General features: G+C 41.7%; 1 protein-coding gene across 1 annotated transcript in view; it reads left to right on the top strand.

The window, feature by feature from the left end:
* The window catches only part of ELP3 (elongator acetyltransferase complex subunit 3), a 104,759-nt gene that overhangs the window by 14,729 nt on the left and 71,179 nt on the right, over window positions 1-18,851 (top strand). The window contains exon 8 of the mRNA XM_032216720.1: window positions 15,157-15,318. Coding sequence (XP_032072611.1) covers window positions 15,157-15,318 — 162 coding nt within the window. The remainder of the gene's footprint in view (window positions 1-15,156; window positions 15,319-18,851) is intronic.

Genomic DNA, 18,851 nt, shown 5'->3' with positions numbered 1-18,851 from the left:
GGAGTGTTAAGCAAATCCATCTTCCTCCATTGATTTTGCTTGTCAGAAGCCAGCTGGGAAGGTTGTAAATCATGATCACAGGACTTGGGACACTGCAACCATCGTAAAAACCTGGTTGCCAAGCACCTGAATTGCAATTATACAACCCAAGGGACACTGCAACAGACATACATCATTTATTTTAGCACTGTCATAACTTCAAACGTTTGTTAAATGAATGGCTATAACTCGAGAACTACCTGTAAAGCAATGAAGTGCACTAATGTGCTTTTTTGTAATATAAGGGCAGCAAACCTCTATTTCGTTATTATCTTAACTGAACTAATTGATAAAACATAAATGTCATCCTGATTGCTAGAAATACTTTTCTAAAATACTTGAGCATAAAATGTGTGTAACTCGTATCATCATGTTGTCATGTGACGTATTGTGTCTTTCTCCCCCTTTGCTAAAATGGGGGTGGGGGTGGCCAAGATGTGATGCATCAAGCCTGTGGGCCGCGAATTTGACACCCCTGGTATAAAAGTTTGCAACTGGAATTAACAAAAGTAGCCTTAAGCAAGGAAATTGCTTAATCAGTATATAATTTTGCATGTCTGTTAAAAATAATTTACCAGACAATGTAAATATTTCTCTCTTTCTCTAACACAGTTTTCATGATGATAATTTTTTTAAAACTTTCACAAAAGCTTAAATAATTTAAACAAATATTCTTCAATAATATTTTGGCAGCTTGGCTCTTAGCTAGCACTGTAAGGGTACCGTAGGATTTTTAGAATGACATCAAAAGAGAAGAGCAGTCTTGGCCACCTCTGCACCTTCACCTGCATTTAGTATTTCTTTCACCTTCCCTTTAGTGCAACAAGGGATGATGGGGATTGTGGGTCAAGGCAGCTGGAGAGAAGCTCTGAGGAAAAGACAATTCTAAAGAGCATTAAAGCAATCTCTGTTCTTTGGAAGTCCCATATGCACCTGGCATCTGAGCCTTTAAATGTACATTGTCTCCAATGAATGGCCAGTCAATTGTCTACTACACTGAATGATAATTCAGCTCCTTATAAAATCAAGTTCTATGCCCACAATAAATATCTTTTTAGTCCATGAGGTTCCTACATGGCCACATATTGCTGGCCTTTTATAGAAAAATTCCAGCAGATGCAAGCAATTTTTCCCAGAAGGCATTGCATGAAGGAGCCTCTGTGTTTGGGGGAAACAGAACCATCCCCTGACCCAATCACAAGGGCTTTTCTCTTTCTAAAGAATGCCTGGCAAGGCTGATGAATTTTATCTCTTGAGAACATGAGGCCACTAAAGAGATTTCAATAGGCTTCCTAGATCCCTATCAAACAAGGCCCAGCTGGGGATTTAATGATTACATGGATAAGGCAGAGGGCGTCACATCTGTGGGAGGACAGCTGCCTGCATGGCAATCATCACTCTGCTGCGACTTGACTTTGTTCTTTAGAGAAAGGGTTTCACTTCTAGGTGTTGAAACACAGAATTCTGGGGAGAAAGCAGGTAGGAGGGGAAGAGAAAGTGATTGGAACAGGAGCACATAGATGACCTTAACTTTTTAAATGAAAATAAACTGGGTTTTCTTTATCTTACTTTTTCTTCTGACTCATTTAGGAGATGGAGGAAAATGTTCGCCAAAACCAATCCAGTTCTGACTCACGATTTAAAACCTTGAGTGAAGTCCAAGAAAGTTTAACTTGGCCATCAAGTTGTTAGTAACTTTTGGCAGAGAAAAGAGAACAGATAAGACCTTTAATTATGTGTCTTTTGAACAGGCTTAAAGAATTTTAAACAAATTGGAGTAGAAGCAAGCTGGCAGAAGACAGATGGGGGGGATGCTTTTATCCTTATCCTGCCAATGGGAAGAGCGCTGGGTTCTCATTTTACCTGCCAGAGATTTAATTTTGCATTGTGTAACTTTATGCACAATGATGCTGTCAGTTATTTTTATTTGGAAAATAAAATTCACACTGCGACTTGTAGTTTGGCTGAATTTGAAGACCTGCATTGATTTATTCTAAAGGCAGTCACAATGTCAGTGGCTCTTTAAAATGATTTCAGTCTCTTAGTTGCTCCCCGTTTCAGTTTTTTATGGTTATTAAATGGAAATTAGATAATAAGGTATTGTAACAAATTCTGGTATCTGCCAAGCAGTTTTTTAGACAATGCTGTGTTTTAGTATTTTATAAACTATTGGTAACAGACCATTTTATTTTCCCTGAATTAAAATTAGAGAAGCATTTCAGTATTGCAGACATATTTTATCTATATTGCTGTTCAGATCCCAAAATGGAATGAAAATTAGGCACATGGAGTCTTTCTGTTCAAAGGAAGATTGAATTGTTGAGGTATACAATAATATGGTGAGATGAAGTCTCAAGACACCTCTCAAATCTGTAGAGTCCCATCAATTCTGTGTTACTAAAGTATTTGCAGAAGCCCAAAAAAGTTATAACTTAAATCTTTTTCCAGATTCTGCCTACAACAGCTTTTTCCAGCTTATGGCCCTTCCCAAGAATAGCAGTTCCCATCATTCTTCAACCAATGTGGCTAACAGCCCTCTCAGAATAACTAATTCTGAGGCAGTAACTGCTTGAACTCATGTCTACTTCTTATTTTTCAACATGAGGGTAAATTTAAAGAAGTTGGAAGAAGATGAGAAATCACTGCAGGTATACGCTCAAATCCCCCCTTTTTGTGTGCATGAGCATATTCTTTAAAGAAGTAAGCTTATCACTGAAGAATTAATTCAGTTTTTATTGCCAGAGGTAAGCAATGTTTCTGAGTCAGTGGATCCATTTAAAATTTTGAGAACATCTCTTTAACACTTCTAAATGCTTGCCTGTTAAATCCAGCCACAATCTTGTAAATTCACCATTTGAAGACATTAAAACATACACATTTTTTAAAAAAAATGTAAACCAAATGTATTATAAAAACCAACCAAATTTTGGCAATATGAATACCAATTTTATTTAAACAATAAAAGATGGCAAAGATGATAAAGTTCATTTAACAGACCAGGAAACACTTTACATCTTTAACATTCTGAAAGTCATCAAGGAAGAGGCTACTCTGAACTCTGTGGTAAGTCTGTTCTGAAGCAATGACATTGAAAAGCAGTGCCTCCTGGCTTCAGTCTTTTTCTTTTCTTGGAAGTGGGAAACCATGAAGAGTTTCTTCCAGGATGATGTACAAATTGAGTTAACCTGATCTAACCTCTTCCCAAAGTTAATACCTAACAGTTAAAAAAAATTATCAGAAAGCAAAATAGTAAATTTAACCATTCTTTCCAAACTCCAGTATGCTTTAGATCAGCGATCCCCAACCTTTCTGGCTCTGTGTACCAGTGTTGAGGGGTGGGGATAAGGGATGATTTAACATGCATACACTGCTTGGACAAATGAAGCTTCGTGTGCTTGCCTATGGCTTGCGTGATCCAGTTCCCAACACGCAACGGCCCAGTTCCAGGCTGCAGCTCAGGGGTTGAAGACCGCTGCTTCAAATCACTCAGATTCACTTTGGACATGGAGAACAGATATATACTGTACATCTCAGGCGGCGCAGTGGTTAAATGCAGCACTGCAGGCTATTTCAGCTGACTGCAGTTCTGCAGTTTGGCTGTTCAAATCTCACCGGCTCAAGGTTGACTCAGCCTTCCATCCTTCCGAGGTGGGTAAAATGAGGACCTGGATTGTTGGGGGCAATATGCTGACTCTGTAAACCGCTTAGAGAGGGCTGAAAGCCCTATGAAGCGGTATATAAGTCTAACTGCTATTGCTATTGCTATCTCCAAACAAAGCTACTCATCATTTTATGAATGGTGGATCCCAGTCACATCCTTCCAGTGGTGGGATTCAGCCAGTTCGCACCTATTCGGGAGAACCAGTTCTTAACTTTCTAAGAGGTTCAGAGAACTGGTTGTTGGAAGAAATCTTCTTTTGTTTTTTTTCCGCTTTACAGGGCTAATCCTGTAAGGAAGGCAGGAAGGAAACATTCTGCTGTTGTTTCTAGCTTAATCTTTATTGCCCTGCTTACAGAAACTGCCTCTCCGGTTAACCCTTATTACATTGTAACAGGTAAGGCAAAGCATCCATCGACCTGAATAATGTTGAGTTGGCCACACCCACACGGTCTCATGACCACTAAGCCCCACCTACCCACCTGGTCATTAGGACAGAGAACTGGTTGTTAAATTATTTGAATCCCACCACTGCATCTTTCTAAATAAATATGATACACTGTTATAGGCTAATTTATCATATGATTTTTCTAAAAACAATATTTAAAAGAATTTGATTTCCCCATGGGCATCTTATGTCTTTCATTAATATGAACCATATTAGGTGATAAGGAGGGGTTGTTAAATTTCCTGAAAACATAAATTAGCTGAGAACTCTCTTGGTGGTGCATTTGTGCCCAGTATTATTTCCTCAACTTTGAAATTGGAGAAGAGTTCAATATCATATCTGGTTACTCCTACTAGAATTCAGTGGATGATTCCCGAGATGGTTATATCCATCTCAATTTTACAAGGTTTCTATTATACCTCTGTTTTCAGTTTAAAACAAAGGTACCCTAGAAAAAGTAGTAGTCCCATTGACTCTGAGAAAATTCAGAAAGCATATGAGTCCACAGGAACTGTGTGCCAATAAATATAAATAAATAATAAAATATTTTAGGACCAGTTGAATTTAACAAAATATTGTAAACGCCCGGGAATTTTTGGCAGATTAGAGATGGATGGAGGGATCGATGTTTTCAAGAAGGTTTCATCGCATAAAGTAGTTAAAAGTCTGTTGGAGAGGAGCACAAATGTAACGTGTTCAAATCGTGTCTACATTTGTTTACAGTTTAAGATAGATTGAGGGAGAAGTTTCTCACAATATAATGGATTAGTCTTAGTTTGTTCCATGAATTCTCCCAAAATTCTGGAGAATAGATAAGTAAACAAAATCTTAATTCTCCTTTTTTGGAAATACCAAACTCGGATACAAGCTTAGATCTGTTTCTCTCCCTGAGTAAAACAAATATCTCTCTTGTTAAATGAAACTCAGTAGAGAGATGAGCATTTATTTGGATGAATGCAAGATTAATATTAAATAATATTTTAAATGTTTCCTGAGTGTGAATCTTATATTTTTTCATTGTCTTGTGAGATAATTTTCAATTTTCCCACATGAATTAATGCATGAAATATCTTGGCAAAAAATGGGAATGAAAGAAAAAGCAGTGAAAGAAACAAGAGGAAAAAGTATGATGACTACGGGAAGAGAAAGTACATATCCTGTATGAAGAAGTATTAGAAGATGAATTTTCCAATATAATGAGTAAAAAATGGATGCCAGGAAACAGGCAAAAAAAATCAATATGTATTATATACTACTCAATGGAGTAGCCATGAGGACTGGAGCTTTTCTTCTTTTTATGATTTTAATAGGATCTGTTATTTCCTGAAGAAATAAAGGTACAGCTAGAGAGGAAGTTTGATCATGTGTGATCTTTGGAAGAGCAATATTACATAAGAATTGATTTGTTTTTTCCTCAGTTATATTGGAGTCAGTTTTATATAGTAACAGATAAACGTTTTTAAAAGTTGATTGATGAAGTTGTAGCCATTGTATTCTTTTATCCTGACTATCTTTAAGTAAGAAAAATAATAACATTTTGTTATAACTGTTTCAATCAAGAGGCCAGTGATTTATTTTCTCTTTTCTTTCATTCCCAATGCTTACTTTATATACCGTACTTTTCAGAGTATAAGGCACACTCCCCCCCCCCCCCAGTGGTGGGTTTCAAAATTTTTAGAACCTCTTCTGTAGATGTGGCCTGCTTTGTGGGAGTGGCTTGCTGGCCATTTGACTGGGTGGGAGTGGCTTGCCGGCCATGTGACCGGGTGGGAGTGGCTTGCCAGCCATGTGACTGGGTGGGCATGGCCAACTTGTAAAATGTGGTGAAACTCACTTAACAACACTCTTGCTTAGCAACCAAAATGTTAACTCAGAAACTCTGGCATTTGAAGCACGCAAGTCTTAAAGCTGTAAGGTTACAAGACCCTTGCACCCCTAACCATTTAGAAAAAAAAACCCTGGGATGTTCAAACTTGACAGCTTTAAAACTTGTGGACTTCAACTCCCAGAATTCCTCCTCCAGTCATGTTGGCTCAGGAACTCTGGCGTTGAAGTATGCAAGTCTTAAAGCTGTCAAGTTACAAGATACTCTCACCCCTAATTATTTAGAAAAAAAGCCCAGGGGTGTTCAAACCTGACAGCTTTAAGACTTGTGCACTTCAACTTCCAGAATTCCTCCTCTCGCTCTTCATCTTGATGATGTGCAGACGGGCAGGGGGAGGGAGTTGGAACCAGTTCTAAATGGCACTGTAGATTTGTGGAATCTCTTCTATAGAAGAGGTTAGAACTGGCAGGAACCCACCCCTGCCATTCCCTAAAAGAGGGTGGAAATGTCAGTGCGTCTTATACACCAAATATGGCCATTTTTGGCCTCCTGAAAACCCGCCCTGCACATCCCGGTTTTGCCAAAAAGGGGCCCATTTTTCGCAAAAAAGCCGGGTGCACAGAGGGCTTGGGAGGTGTGGAGAGTGGTCCTGGGGGCTGCGGAGGGAAAAAAGTGGGGGGTTTGGGAGGCCAAAAACGGGTCTGCTTTTTGCAAAAATGGGATGTGTAGAGGGTTTGAGAGGACTACAGAATGTTCCTGAGGACCAGGGAGGGCAAAAACTATTTTTTTCTTGTTTTCCTCTTCAAAATCTTGGTACATCTTATACTCCAGTGCGACTTATACTCCGAAAAATATGGTACTTCAATCACAATATAGCAACAGAAAACAAGATTCTCCCAAAGTCATATTTAATCAGATTTATTAAAACATTAGAGAAAAGGCTTTTTGATAAGTGGATAGTTAGCAAAATATTTTACTTTACTAATACACTAGGGTGTGATGATTTCTTAATTATCTTGCTAACAAGATAGGACAACTCTGCAGATGTTCCAGGCTAACAATGTTTTATTTCTGTGTTAGGCTCCAGGAAGCTAACATTCATGTGTCCATTTCTTTATGAAAGCCGCTATGGGTTGCTCTCACATTATAAGGAATGTTTAAAAATTATACATAATTTCTACTAAAGTTAGTGGCCATATACTTTATCATCTAGATCAGGGGTGTCAAACTCACGTCATCACGGTGGTGTCATGTGATGTATCAGTACTTTTTTCCCCTTTGCTAAATCGGGCGTGCGCATGGCCAGCATGTGACACATCTGGCCTGTGGGCCAGGAGTTTGACAGCCCTGATCTAGACCAAACATCTTTTGGGAGTGAAAGGAGGTGCTAAAAATAATTAACATTCCTCCTGATCCAGCTAACACCAGGCTGGCTGTTTCTTGGACCTCATATGCCACAGCATATAGCAGGGCTGTCAAACTCCTGGCCCGCAGGCCAGATGCATCACCCGCTGGCCACACCCATGCCTGGTTTAGCAAAGGGGGAAAAACTCCCATCACGTGATGCCACTGTGACACCCTGAGTTTGACATACTGGCATACAATATGACCCACATAATGAGGTAATTTCCCATTTGGTTATTAAGTGAGTCATGGGTCATTAAGGAAGGCCTCACATGACCCATGACTTGGGAATTTACTGCTGCCTTCTGCATTGACTTCTTCTCTGAAGCCAGATGTGAAGCATGCAAATAGCAATCACGTGACCATAGGAAGCTGCGATGATTGTAAATTCCTGCGGGTTGAGATGTGTCCAAATGTTGGTTGTGACCATGGGGAAGCCTTGATGATCGTAAATGAGAGAATTGGTCATAAAGTTACCTTTCCAGCGCCATCATACCTTTGAACAATTGCTAAGCAGGGTAAGTTGTTAAGCAAGATCAACCTTTATAATGTAGGGGGCATTTGCCCAGGTTCGCCTGGTCCGTCAGTTACGGCCCTACCTGAACCGGGAGGCGCTCGCAACAGTCACTCGAGCCCTTGTGATCTCTAGGCTGGAATACTGCAATGGACTCTACATGGGGTTACCCTTGAAGTGCATCCGGCGACTGCAGTTAGTCCAGAATGCAGCCGCGCAAGTGATAGTGGGCGCACCGCGGTTCGCCCACATTACACCTATCCTCCGCGAGCTGCACTGGCTACCTGTCGATCTCCGGGTGCGCTTCAGGGTACTGATGACCACCTTTAAAGCACTCCATGGTAGTGGATCTGGGTACTTGAGAGACCGCCTTCTGCCGATTACCTCCCTTCGACCGATTAGATCCCACAGACTGGGCCTCCTCCGAATTCCATCCGCCAGTCAATGTCGACTGGCGACTACACGGAGGAGAGCCTTTTCTGTTGCAGCTCCGACCCTGTGGAACGATCTCCCCGCTGAGATTCGTACCCTCACCACCATCCAGACCTTCCGCGCAGCCCTTAAGATCTGGCTCTCCCAGCAGGCCTGGGGATAGGTTTCCAATTTACCCGCCCGAGTGTTGACTGTGGAATGCAAGTTGTGTTTTATTACTTTATTTTGTTCACTTATTGTTTGTTTTTTTGGTATTGCACTCCCTTCCCTGTGATTGTAAGCCGCCCTGAGTCCCCTCAGGGAGAAGGGCGGCCTATAAATCTTAATAAAATGTCTAAAAAAAAAAATGTCTAACATAACGTTGTTTAGTATGAGCCTTAAAAAAAAATGGAGTATCTACAGTATTATAAATCAGAAAAAAGTGCAGCCTGAAGGTGCACATGCCATGGATTCAGTCCTGCTTGATTACATGCTCCTGGTCTCTTCTAGAATATTCTGGAACTTGCCTCACAGGGTGACTGAACAGAGACCATTTAAAGCAAGCTCTTGAAAACATTCATCTATAATGAAGCTAGAAGAGAGAATACAAATATTTTGCAGGTGTGAACCTCTGTATTTTCTTAGTGGTGAAAAGTCTTTGCTATGCATCATAGCTCATTTTGTATTTCTATATCTCCAATAATTGCCTTAATTATTTCCTTGACCTTATTGAGACCCCAAATCAACAGTAACCTAGGTAATGGACAGTACTTATCTTATGCATCCACTAATACCATTTAAAACCAAACTCATTGGGACCAAGTTAATCTTCAGTCCTGTAAATCAAAAGTTGATTGCCAGATCCTAGCCTCTTTCCTGAAGCTCTCTTTGTCTAATCTCATCTCTACACTGGACACATATCTAGGTCTCATAAGTATTTCAGAAACCGCATTCACACTTTTTCATCACAGACATATCAAACCAAAGTAGCTCTGATTAATATAAAAATGGAGTGAAACACTACACAGTTATGTATAATGGTGAAAAAATAAAAAATAAAGGAAGGGGGTGAGTTTGTGTTTATTTTAAACAAATGTTTGAAAGACAAGTATTCCATAAATTTCTATTTATGGAATACTTGTCTACTATTTCTTACATGTATGATTTGCACATCTGCATATACTAGAATCTATAAAAGCTAAAGCAAGTAAAATAACATTAGGAGGAAATATACTTAGAAAATAATAGCCCCACCTTAGCATAAAATCCTTTCCTTAACATAGAATTTTGCAGTTTTGCAGTTGTCTCATGGCAACTGTGATTATTTGAGAGATATGAAATGTATGAAATACACACACAATATCTTTGTATCATTTTTAAAAAAATCCAACTTGTAATTAACAATTTGTTTTGTAAAGCTTGCATGCAACCGTGTAAGTCTGAGTTTGAAATTTCCTTCCTACGTGCCAAATAAGCTTTTGTGGCTTCTCTTTCTGATTCTCTTCTACCCAAAAATAAAAAAAAATCAAGCCATTTAAAGTTTGGCTTACTTAGACCATAATAGAACAAGTTCTGCTTCATCCAACTTTGCCTGAAATGCTGACTGGTTCATGATCTATCCCTTTAAATTGCATGTTAATGTCCTCCGACATTAGTTATATGGAGTGAATTTTATTTATTTGAAAAGTGTTTCCAAACTGCTTATTAAAATAACCCTAAAGGTAAAAATATTAAAATATAATAAAACATTGTAATGAATCTGAACTCACAAAAGCATTCCTATAATTAAAAAAAAGCAATAAAATGTGCCTTGGAAGGGAAGAGATTATTTGTAAGTAAGTAATTCAGAAGCAGGAATTGTTCTGCTAACAGATGGTAGCCGAAGAGCTGTTTGTTGAAAGCAGCCAAATGATAGCTCAGTCTCTACAATAAGATTTCTAATGTGCTATAGTTTATTCAATAATCCTATTAATGTTTGTGTGTATTGGGGGGGGGGCGGTCCTTGAAGAATTGTCTATGGTTCAGAGTTGGCTATTCTTATGAAAGAATTCAGGCTATATTACAGAAAATATGAGAAAGATATCCAATGATATTCAATTATACATCTCAATTCCAGGCCGACAAAGTGATGCTGTCAAGGCCCTAGTATCTGAAGACTGTGTAGGTCTGATGAGGAGGAATACACTCTGGTTCAATCCTGACAAGATTGAGTGGCTGTAGATATTTTGGAGGCCTGGCTCTGGGATCTTCAGTCTTTGGTCTTGAAATGGAATGCAGTTCCTTATTCAAGACTGATGTACAGTTTGGAGAATCCTTATGGATTCATTGCACCTCATTACACCTACAGTAAAGAGCAGGTGGCAGCTATGATCAGGAGTGCCTTTGCACCAGTTACATTCTTTCCAGAAACCAAGAACCATTTCAGTCATTCATCTTAGTCAGCTCACAAACTGATTGCTGTAATGGGCTTTCTATTGGGTTGCCTTTGAAGACTGCCCAGAATCTACAGGTACTCCAGAATACAGTGGTACGGTGATGGACATTTCTTGTTATGGCCATGTGACATCATTGTTCTGCAAGCTGCTCTAGCTACTGATTGGCTTCCAAATGCAATTTAAGATACTGGTTTCATCTATAAAGTCCTTTGTGGCATAAGACCTCCCAGACTTGTTGGGAGTCAGATGCCCTAAAAATTATACTCTGTTTCCCCGAAAATAAGCCCAATCAAGCTTTTGAGCGCATGCGCTAAAATAAGCCCCCCCTGAAAATAAGCCCTCCCTGAAAATATTGCAACACAGCAGCAGCCATAAGGTGACTATGCTCGCTGCCTCCTGCACCTCAAAAATAATAAGACCTCTCCGAAAATAAGGCCAAGCGCTTATTTTGGGGTCAGAAGAAAATAAGACCCTGTCTTATTTTCAGGGAAACATGGTATATATGTGTGGGCCATAATACAATGTTTGAATTATCTCCTACAAGCCTTAAGAATACATTGCTGAACTCACAAGGATGGCATTGATTGAAGTACAGAAAGATTAAAAGTCAAAATGAACAATTATAGAGGAAAATGTTGTGGGAGTAGACATAACGATCTGAACACCCATTTTCCATCCCTTGGACCAGGCAAATGACATTTGATGGTAAAACCATCAACTGTCAGTACTGCAAGTTTCCATCTCTCTTTCTCTCTCCCCATATATCTAAACATAAAAACCTGGCATGTTAACAGTTTATATGTAACACCATCTTCAGTGCTGGATGGGGTTATTTGGCTCCAGAAAGACCCAATATGCTATTTGTGGGTCCTCCTGACCTCACAACTCCTAGAAGAGCAGACGGCAGTCATGACTAGGAGGGCATTTGCACTGTTTCATTTATGCATCAGTTACACAGATTCTTGGACCGGGTGGCTCTGCTGACACTTATTCCTTCTGTAGCCACCTTCTGACTGGAGTATTGTAATGTGCTTTATGTGGGTCTGCAATGGAAGAATATCTGGAAGTTTCCACTTGTGCAAAATGCAGTGGCACAGGCATGTGTGCTTCTGAAACAACACATATTACTTCTCCATTCTGTCAGATGCATTGTTTGCCTGTCTCCTTCTAAACCATTCTCCACTCTGAAGTGAAGTCAGCTACATATGCCCTTATTTTTCAGAAGTCCCTCAAGACCTTGGTTTGTCATCTTACTTGGAGGTTTCAGGGACCCAGTAAGATCTCTTGTGTGTCCTCCTTTTTCTAACTTGTTTAATATGACTGGGTTTGGCACGTTTATTGTTTTATGATTTGTTTTGCAGTATGCCATCCAGATTCGCTTCTTGGGAGATGGATGGGCATATCACTATAATAAATAAAAGAAAAATAACAGGCCACATTTAAAACATCTGCAGAACAATTCCAGAAAGGGCCAAGAATATTCCTCTTCCCTCTAATAATATCATATCACTGAATGTCCTTTTTGTAAGTGATTGTTGTTATTCAGTATTGACTGGGTACACCTTAATTGCTACTTATTTAGAACAGGTTCATTGAGCACTAGGCAGCTTCTTAATGGTATGGGTGGTTGGCAGCTTTCCAAATTCCTAGTGCTGGAAGGAACATTGGTCATTGTTGGACTTGGTCATTCTTAGGTTCAAAGAACCTAAATGGCTGGATTTATTCCCTGATGACGTCCCATACCATGGCTGATTCCTAAACTACGTCACTTGCATTTTCATATCCTGGTCATTGGTAGGAACATGAATTGACTTCTGGGCTGTCTTATCTTTCTTGCCCCACTGGTCTATGAATACACTTTGTAGAATGGGTAAATTGTGGATTATGCAACTCTGCTTTGTCTAAATTTTTCTAAGTTCCATTCTGGTGACCTGCCTCCATTGTGAATCTTCCAATGAGCTTGGCCATTTTCTTCAAAGTAGCTATTACTTTTCTTAATAGGATATAGGGGTTCTTAATCTATATGTTTCTACATATGTTGCATTCATACCAGATGAATATGATGCAAAGTTATATTACAATCATCTAATCTAGATCTCAACAAATACATTTCTATAACTTCTAGATTTAACTCGCTGCATAGTATGGCTATGACAAATAACAGTAGCTGCTGCAATGCAGAGTTTTAGCAGTGAGGATATGATCCCCTGCCTGCAACTAGGAAATGTAGTTAATAACCTAGTTTCTATCTCTTTTTATATTTAATTGTGTTCTTCTTCTTTGAAATACTTTTTCTACAACTTCAAAGTAGAATGATTACTTCAAAATCAAGATATATTTACCTTTGATTTTATTTGCCAGGTTGTGTTTTGCAACAGTGCACTATATATTAGTCATCAGCGGAAAATTTGTGTTCCACCATTCATTCATTCATTGAAAATAGGCTTCTGAAAACTACTTCTTCCCTGCAGCGTGGGATGTGGCTGAAAGTAAAAGCTTCACAGTAGTTACAGGAAGTTGGCAGACCAGAGGCAACAAGGTTTTTTTTTAAGGATTCTCTAGAGAGTATAATTATAGTCTCTCCAACAGGAGCTAGATTTTGCTTCCAGTGGATTCCAAGATTGAGCAATGGATTCCTTTTCAGATTGTGAAGCAGCATCTAGAGTTCAGTAACTTGGGAAAGGCTGATGAACAGTACCCCACTTTACTTCCCAGATTCAAATTGAATCTGAAGGAATTAAAATCCAATGAAAGTAATAAAATACAAGGCAAAATTATTTATCCACTGGAATTGATTGATCACGTACCCTTACACCTTTATCGGTTGTTAGATAGACCTTCTTCAGGAGCATCTATCACCATCTAGTTCTTTAGGTTGCCCCAGCTACGGTAAGTACCTAATCACCACTATAAATCAAGTCTATCCACCTTGGTCTTCTTTTATTTCCTTCCACCTTTTTCAGCATGATGGACTTGGTAAGAGAACTGGTTCTTCACATACTGTGCCCAAATATCATAAAGCCATACCATTTGCATGTCAAGTGACAACACTGATTTATTGTTTTGTGATCTATTTGTTTGTTTTCTTTGTTGCTGTATTCTCCAGCAACAAAGTTCAGAAGGGTCAATGCTCTTTCAATACTATTTTTTTTCCTTCAAACTCAAACTTTCACACTTTTGTCACAGGGAAAAGCATTGTCTTCACAGTTGTGATCTTTGTAGGTATAGACATAGCATCTGAATATCCTTTCCAAGCCTTTTGTTGCTACCTCGCGACATAGTAGCCTGTGGCACAATTCTCAAACTACCTGAAATAATAGCCAAAACCATGTTTAATAAAGCAATACTGCTCCAAAAAGCTAGTATAAAATAATGATAATTTTAACTGAAATAAAAGAATGTCTACACACTAATAATGTTGACTAATATTGATTGCTTTTTCTCATTGAGATATTTCAGATCAGCATTTCCCTTAAATGCGAAAACATTTAAAAACATTTAAGTACCAAGACTCACAGGTTTTCATTTGAGGATAGCCAGTTCTTGTGCTAGCCTTGAATGAGGTGGCTTATCTGTATATATCTGCAAATCAGTCCCATTAAATACTAATACACTATGCACAGGCGTGCACTGAAGTCAAGGCTGCGGTTATTTGAAGCACAGTGGACATGCACCAGTCTTTGGTGAGCTTCAGGAACATTTTCAAGACAATTCACATGTTGATTTGTCTATCATAAAATTGTGAAAAAAATCTTGCATTTGTGAATACCAGAAACCCACTGGCATTGTTCTCTGGTTCTTTTCATAGAGCAGAGGTGTCAAACTGATGGTGTATGGCCTGGATGTGTCACATGCAGGCCACGCCCACCCCGAGTTCCGCAAAGGGAAAACCGTTGTGATACATCATGTGACTGCAATGTGATGCCACGAGTTTGACATCTGTGTCATAGAGGGGGAAAATAACTTCTTTGTTTTCTAATATTGGAAGTAGAATTAACGTTTCTTTAAAACTAGTTCGCGTTGAAACATGTCTGAAGCAAATAGTGTCCTGAAAAGAGAAAACATTCAAGCAAATGTCCTTTTTCTCCAAAGCTATTATGACATGAGGCAGCATAGTTTTTCACTGCAATGGATAATCACAAGTGTGATCAGCTCCAGACTATCTTTTAGTAAAAGATCCTAGTTTACACAATATTTCAGCAGCAGACTGCAGAGATTTAGAGGCAGTTCTGAATGCACCATTGTCATAGCTGTCATAAAATGATTTGCTAAAATATTCTCCGAAGCCAGTGATTGTAATGAGCTGTGCCAGCTTAGATAGATGTAACCTGTGGACCATAACATGAACAATCTTGACTAAACTTAACCCATTTCATTTGCAGTTCTTTTTCACCTCACTTTGCCTATTACTTCCTTCTACAGATACTCTGAGCGAAGCCTTACAAAGTGCATTGGGATTACTATAGAGACCAGGCCAGATTATTGTCTAAAACGGCATTTGAGTGACATGTTGTCCTATGGATGCACAAGGCTGGAGATTGGAGTACAAAGCATTTATGAAGATGTGGCCAGAGATACTAACAGGTAAGACTTGGGGGGGGGGGGGGGGAAACAAAGGTAAAAAGGAATAAGAGAATAATAACAGAGTTGTAAGGGACCTTGGAGGTCTTCTAGTTCAACCCCCTGCTCAGGCAGGAAACCCTATACAATTTCAGACAAAAGGGAATTAGAAGCTTTTAGAGGGAGATTACACAAATTTAGAAATAAGGCTCTAACAGAATCATCTGTGGAAAAATGGCTATATTTTCAGTGTTTCCTGCTTCCAAGATTCCTGGCTGGAATTTTGCATTATGTAGGCGGGATAGGCAATGTGGGAACATTGCTTAGCATGCCTACGATATTCTTTTGACCACCAGGTTGTTTTGATTTTTGTTATCCTTTTTAAAATTAAAAATAAATAGGAAGTTGGTGTACTACAACACAAATTATACCTTTATCTTTACTTCTAAGAAAGTATTTGAGACATATAGCTGACAGTCTGTGAAAAATGGTGATTGCTTGGAGCTCAGTGTTGTGTATGGAATGTGCCTACCCCATAAATTGAAGTGATAGGTAATTTCTTGGAGCACTAAAGAGAATGATGGGGAAGCAAGTGGCAAACAAGTGATTTGCCACTCACATCCATCCTGCCATCAACTCATGATACTAGTCTGTGAAATATGCAGGTAGTCCTCAACTACAATCGAGGCCAACATTTCTGTGGTTAAGCGAGATGTGTGTCAAGTGAGTTTGCCCCACTTTACAACCTCACTTGCTACAGTTTTTAAGTGAAGCATTACAGTTGATAAATTACTAGAGTGTTTAGAGTGTTTAGAGTGTTTATTATAATTTATAGGCCGCCCTTTTCCCTGAGGGGACTCAGGGCGGCTTACAAAACATGGGGAAGGGGGTACAAAGACAAAAGACATAAGACAATACATAATATTAAAAATAAAGCACAACATTCATTCATCATTCGGGAGGGGACGAACTAAGATTTTTTATCCCCAGGCCTGACGGGATAGCCAGATCTTAAGGGCCGTGCGGAAGGCCTGGGCGGTGGTGAGGGTGCGGATCTCCACGGGGAGATTGTTCCATAGTGTCGGAGCTGCGACTGAGAAGGCTCTCCTCCGCGTAGTCGCCAGTCGGCACTGACTGGCGGATGGGATTCGGAGGAGGCCTACCCTGTGCGATCTGATGGGACGCAGGGAGGTAATTGGCAGAAGGCGGTCTCTCAAATAGCCAGATCCACTACCATGGAGCGCTTTGTGAGTGGTAAGTAGGACCTTGAAGTGCACCCGGAGATCAACAGGTAGCCAGCGCAGCTCACGGAGGATCGGTGTTATGTGGGCGAACCGTGGTGCGCCCACGATCACTCGCGCGGCCGCATTCTGGACTAGCTGAAGTCGCCGGATGCTCTTCAAGGGCAGCCCCATGTAGAGCACATTGCAGTATTCCAGCCTAGAGATCACAAGGGCTCGAGTGACTGTTGTGAGGGCCTCCTGGTTCAGGTAGGGCCGCAACTGGCGCATCAGGTGAACCTGAGCAAATGCCCCCCTGGTCACAGCTGACAAATGATGGTCAAAACTCAGCTGTGGGTCCAGGAGGACTCCCAAGTTGCGGACCCTGTCTGAGGGGTATAAATTTTGTCCCCCCAGCCTGATTGATGGAACATTAGCCAAATTATTGGGAGGAAAACACAACAGCCACTCGGTCTTTTCCGGGTTGAGCACCAGTTTGTTAGCTCTCATCCAGTCTTTAACAGCCTCAAGGCCCCGGTTCATCACTTCCACCGCTTCATTGAGTTGGCACAGGGCGGACAGATACAACTGTGTATCGTCTGCATATTGATGGTATTTTATCCCGTGCCTCCGAATGATCTCGCCCAGCGGTTTCATGTATATGTTAAATAGTAGGGGGGATAAGACCGAGCCCTGCGGCACCCCATAAGTAAGGGGCCTCGGGGACGATCTCTGCCCCCCCACCAACACCGACTGCGACCTGTCCGAGAGGTAGGAGGAGAACCACTGCAAAACAGTGCCGCCCACCCCCACCTCCCGCAGTCGTCGCAGAAGGATACCATGGTCGATGGTATCGAAAGCCGCTGAGAGGTCAAGGAGAACCAGGATGGACGCATGGCCTCCATCTCTGGCTCTCCAGAGATCATCGGTCAATGCGACCAAAGCGGTTTCTGTGCTGTAACCGGGCCTGAAGCCAGACTGGAAGGGGTCAAGATAGTTAGCTTCCTCCAAGGTACGCTGAAGCTGGAAGGCCACCACCTTCTCAACAACCTTCCCCACAAAGGGGAGGTTGGAGACTGGACGGTAGTTATTAAGAACTGCTGGATCCAAGGATGGTTTCTTCAGGAGGGGTCTCACCACCGCCGCCTTCAGCGCGGTGGGGAGATGCCCCTCCCGAAGAGAGGCGGTAACAACCGCCTGGATCCAGCCTCGTGTCACCTCACTGCTGTTGGCAACCAGCCAGGAGGGACAGGGGTCCAGTATACAGGTGGAGGCGCTCACAGCTCGCATAGCCTTGTCCACATCCCCGGAGGCAACATCCTGAAACTCAACCCAGAGATGGTCTGCCAGATCATTCCCTTGTGTCTCGGCTGGATCTGCAAGAGTGGAGTCCAGGTCCGATCGAAACTGAGCAACTTTGTCCGCCAAGAACTGTACATACTCCTCAGCCTTACCCTGTAAGGGGCTCTCCGTCTCCCTCCTATTTAGGAGGGAGCGGGTTATCCTAAACAGGGCGGCTGGGCGGCACTCGGCGGATGCTACCAAGGAGGCAATGTGTGATCTTTTGGCTGTTCTTAGAGCCCGAATGTACTCCTTGGTGCAAGCTGTCAACAGTGCCCGGCTCGACTCGGACCTATCGGACCTCCACAGGTGCTCTAGGCGTCTCCTCCGGCGCTTTATCTCACGGAGCTCCTCGGTGAACCAAGGAGGCCTCCGTGGGCCGCTGACCCGGAGGGGCCGTAGTGGCGCAATCCGGTCCAGAGACTCTGATGCTGCCGAGTGCCAGGCCACAGCAAGAGTCTCCGCCGAACTGTGGGCGAGAGCATCTGGAATAACCCCAAGCTCCGTCTGGAACCTTACTGGGTCCATAAGTTGCCTGGGGCGGAACCACCTGGTCGGTTCCTCCTCCCTACGGTGGGGATTTGGCCTCCGGAAGTCTAGCCTCAGTAGGCAGTGGTCTGACCACGACAGGGGAATGGTCTCATTTCCCCTCAGACCAAGATCATAACTCCACTGCTCCGAGAGGAATACGAGGTCGAGCGTGTGACCCGCTGAGTGGGTTGGGCCTCGAATTACCTGGGTCAAGCCCATGGCTGTCATGGAAGCCATGAACTCCTGCGCTCCATCAGAGTGTTCACCGAGCGAAGGCAGATTGAAGTCCCCCAGAACCATAAGCCTAGGGAACTCAACTGCCAGCTCGGCTACTGACTCGAGGAGCGAGGGGAGGGCTGCTGCAACGCAGTTGGGAGGCAGGTACGTAAGCAGCAGACCCACTTGACCCTTGAGGTCCAGCGTCACCAGTAGGGACTCACACCCGACAAGCTCCGGAGCAGGGAT

Source organism: Thamnophis elegans, chromosome 4, assembly GCF_009769535.1.
Source record: "Thamnophis elegans isolate rThaEle1 chromosome 4, rThaEle1.pri, whole genome shotgun sequence".
Lineage (NCBI taxonomy): Eukaryota > Metazoa > Chordata > Lepidosauria > Squamata > Colubridae > Thamnophis > Thamnophis elegans.
This window is presented reverse-complemented; position numbering and strand designations above follow the sequence as displayed.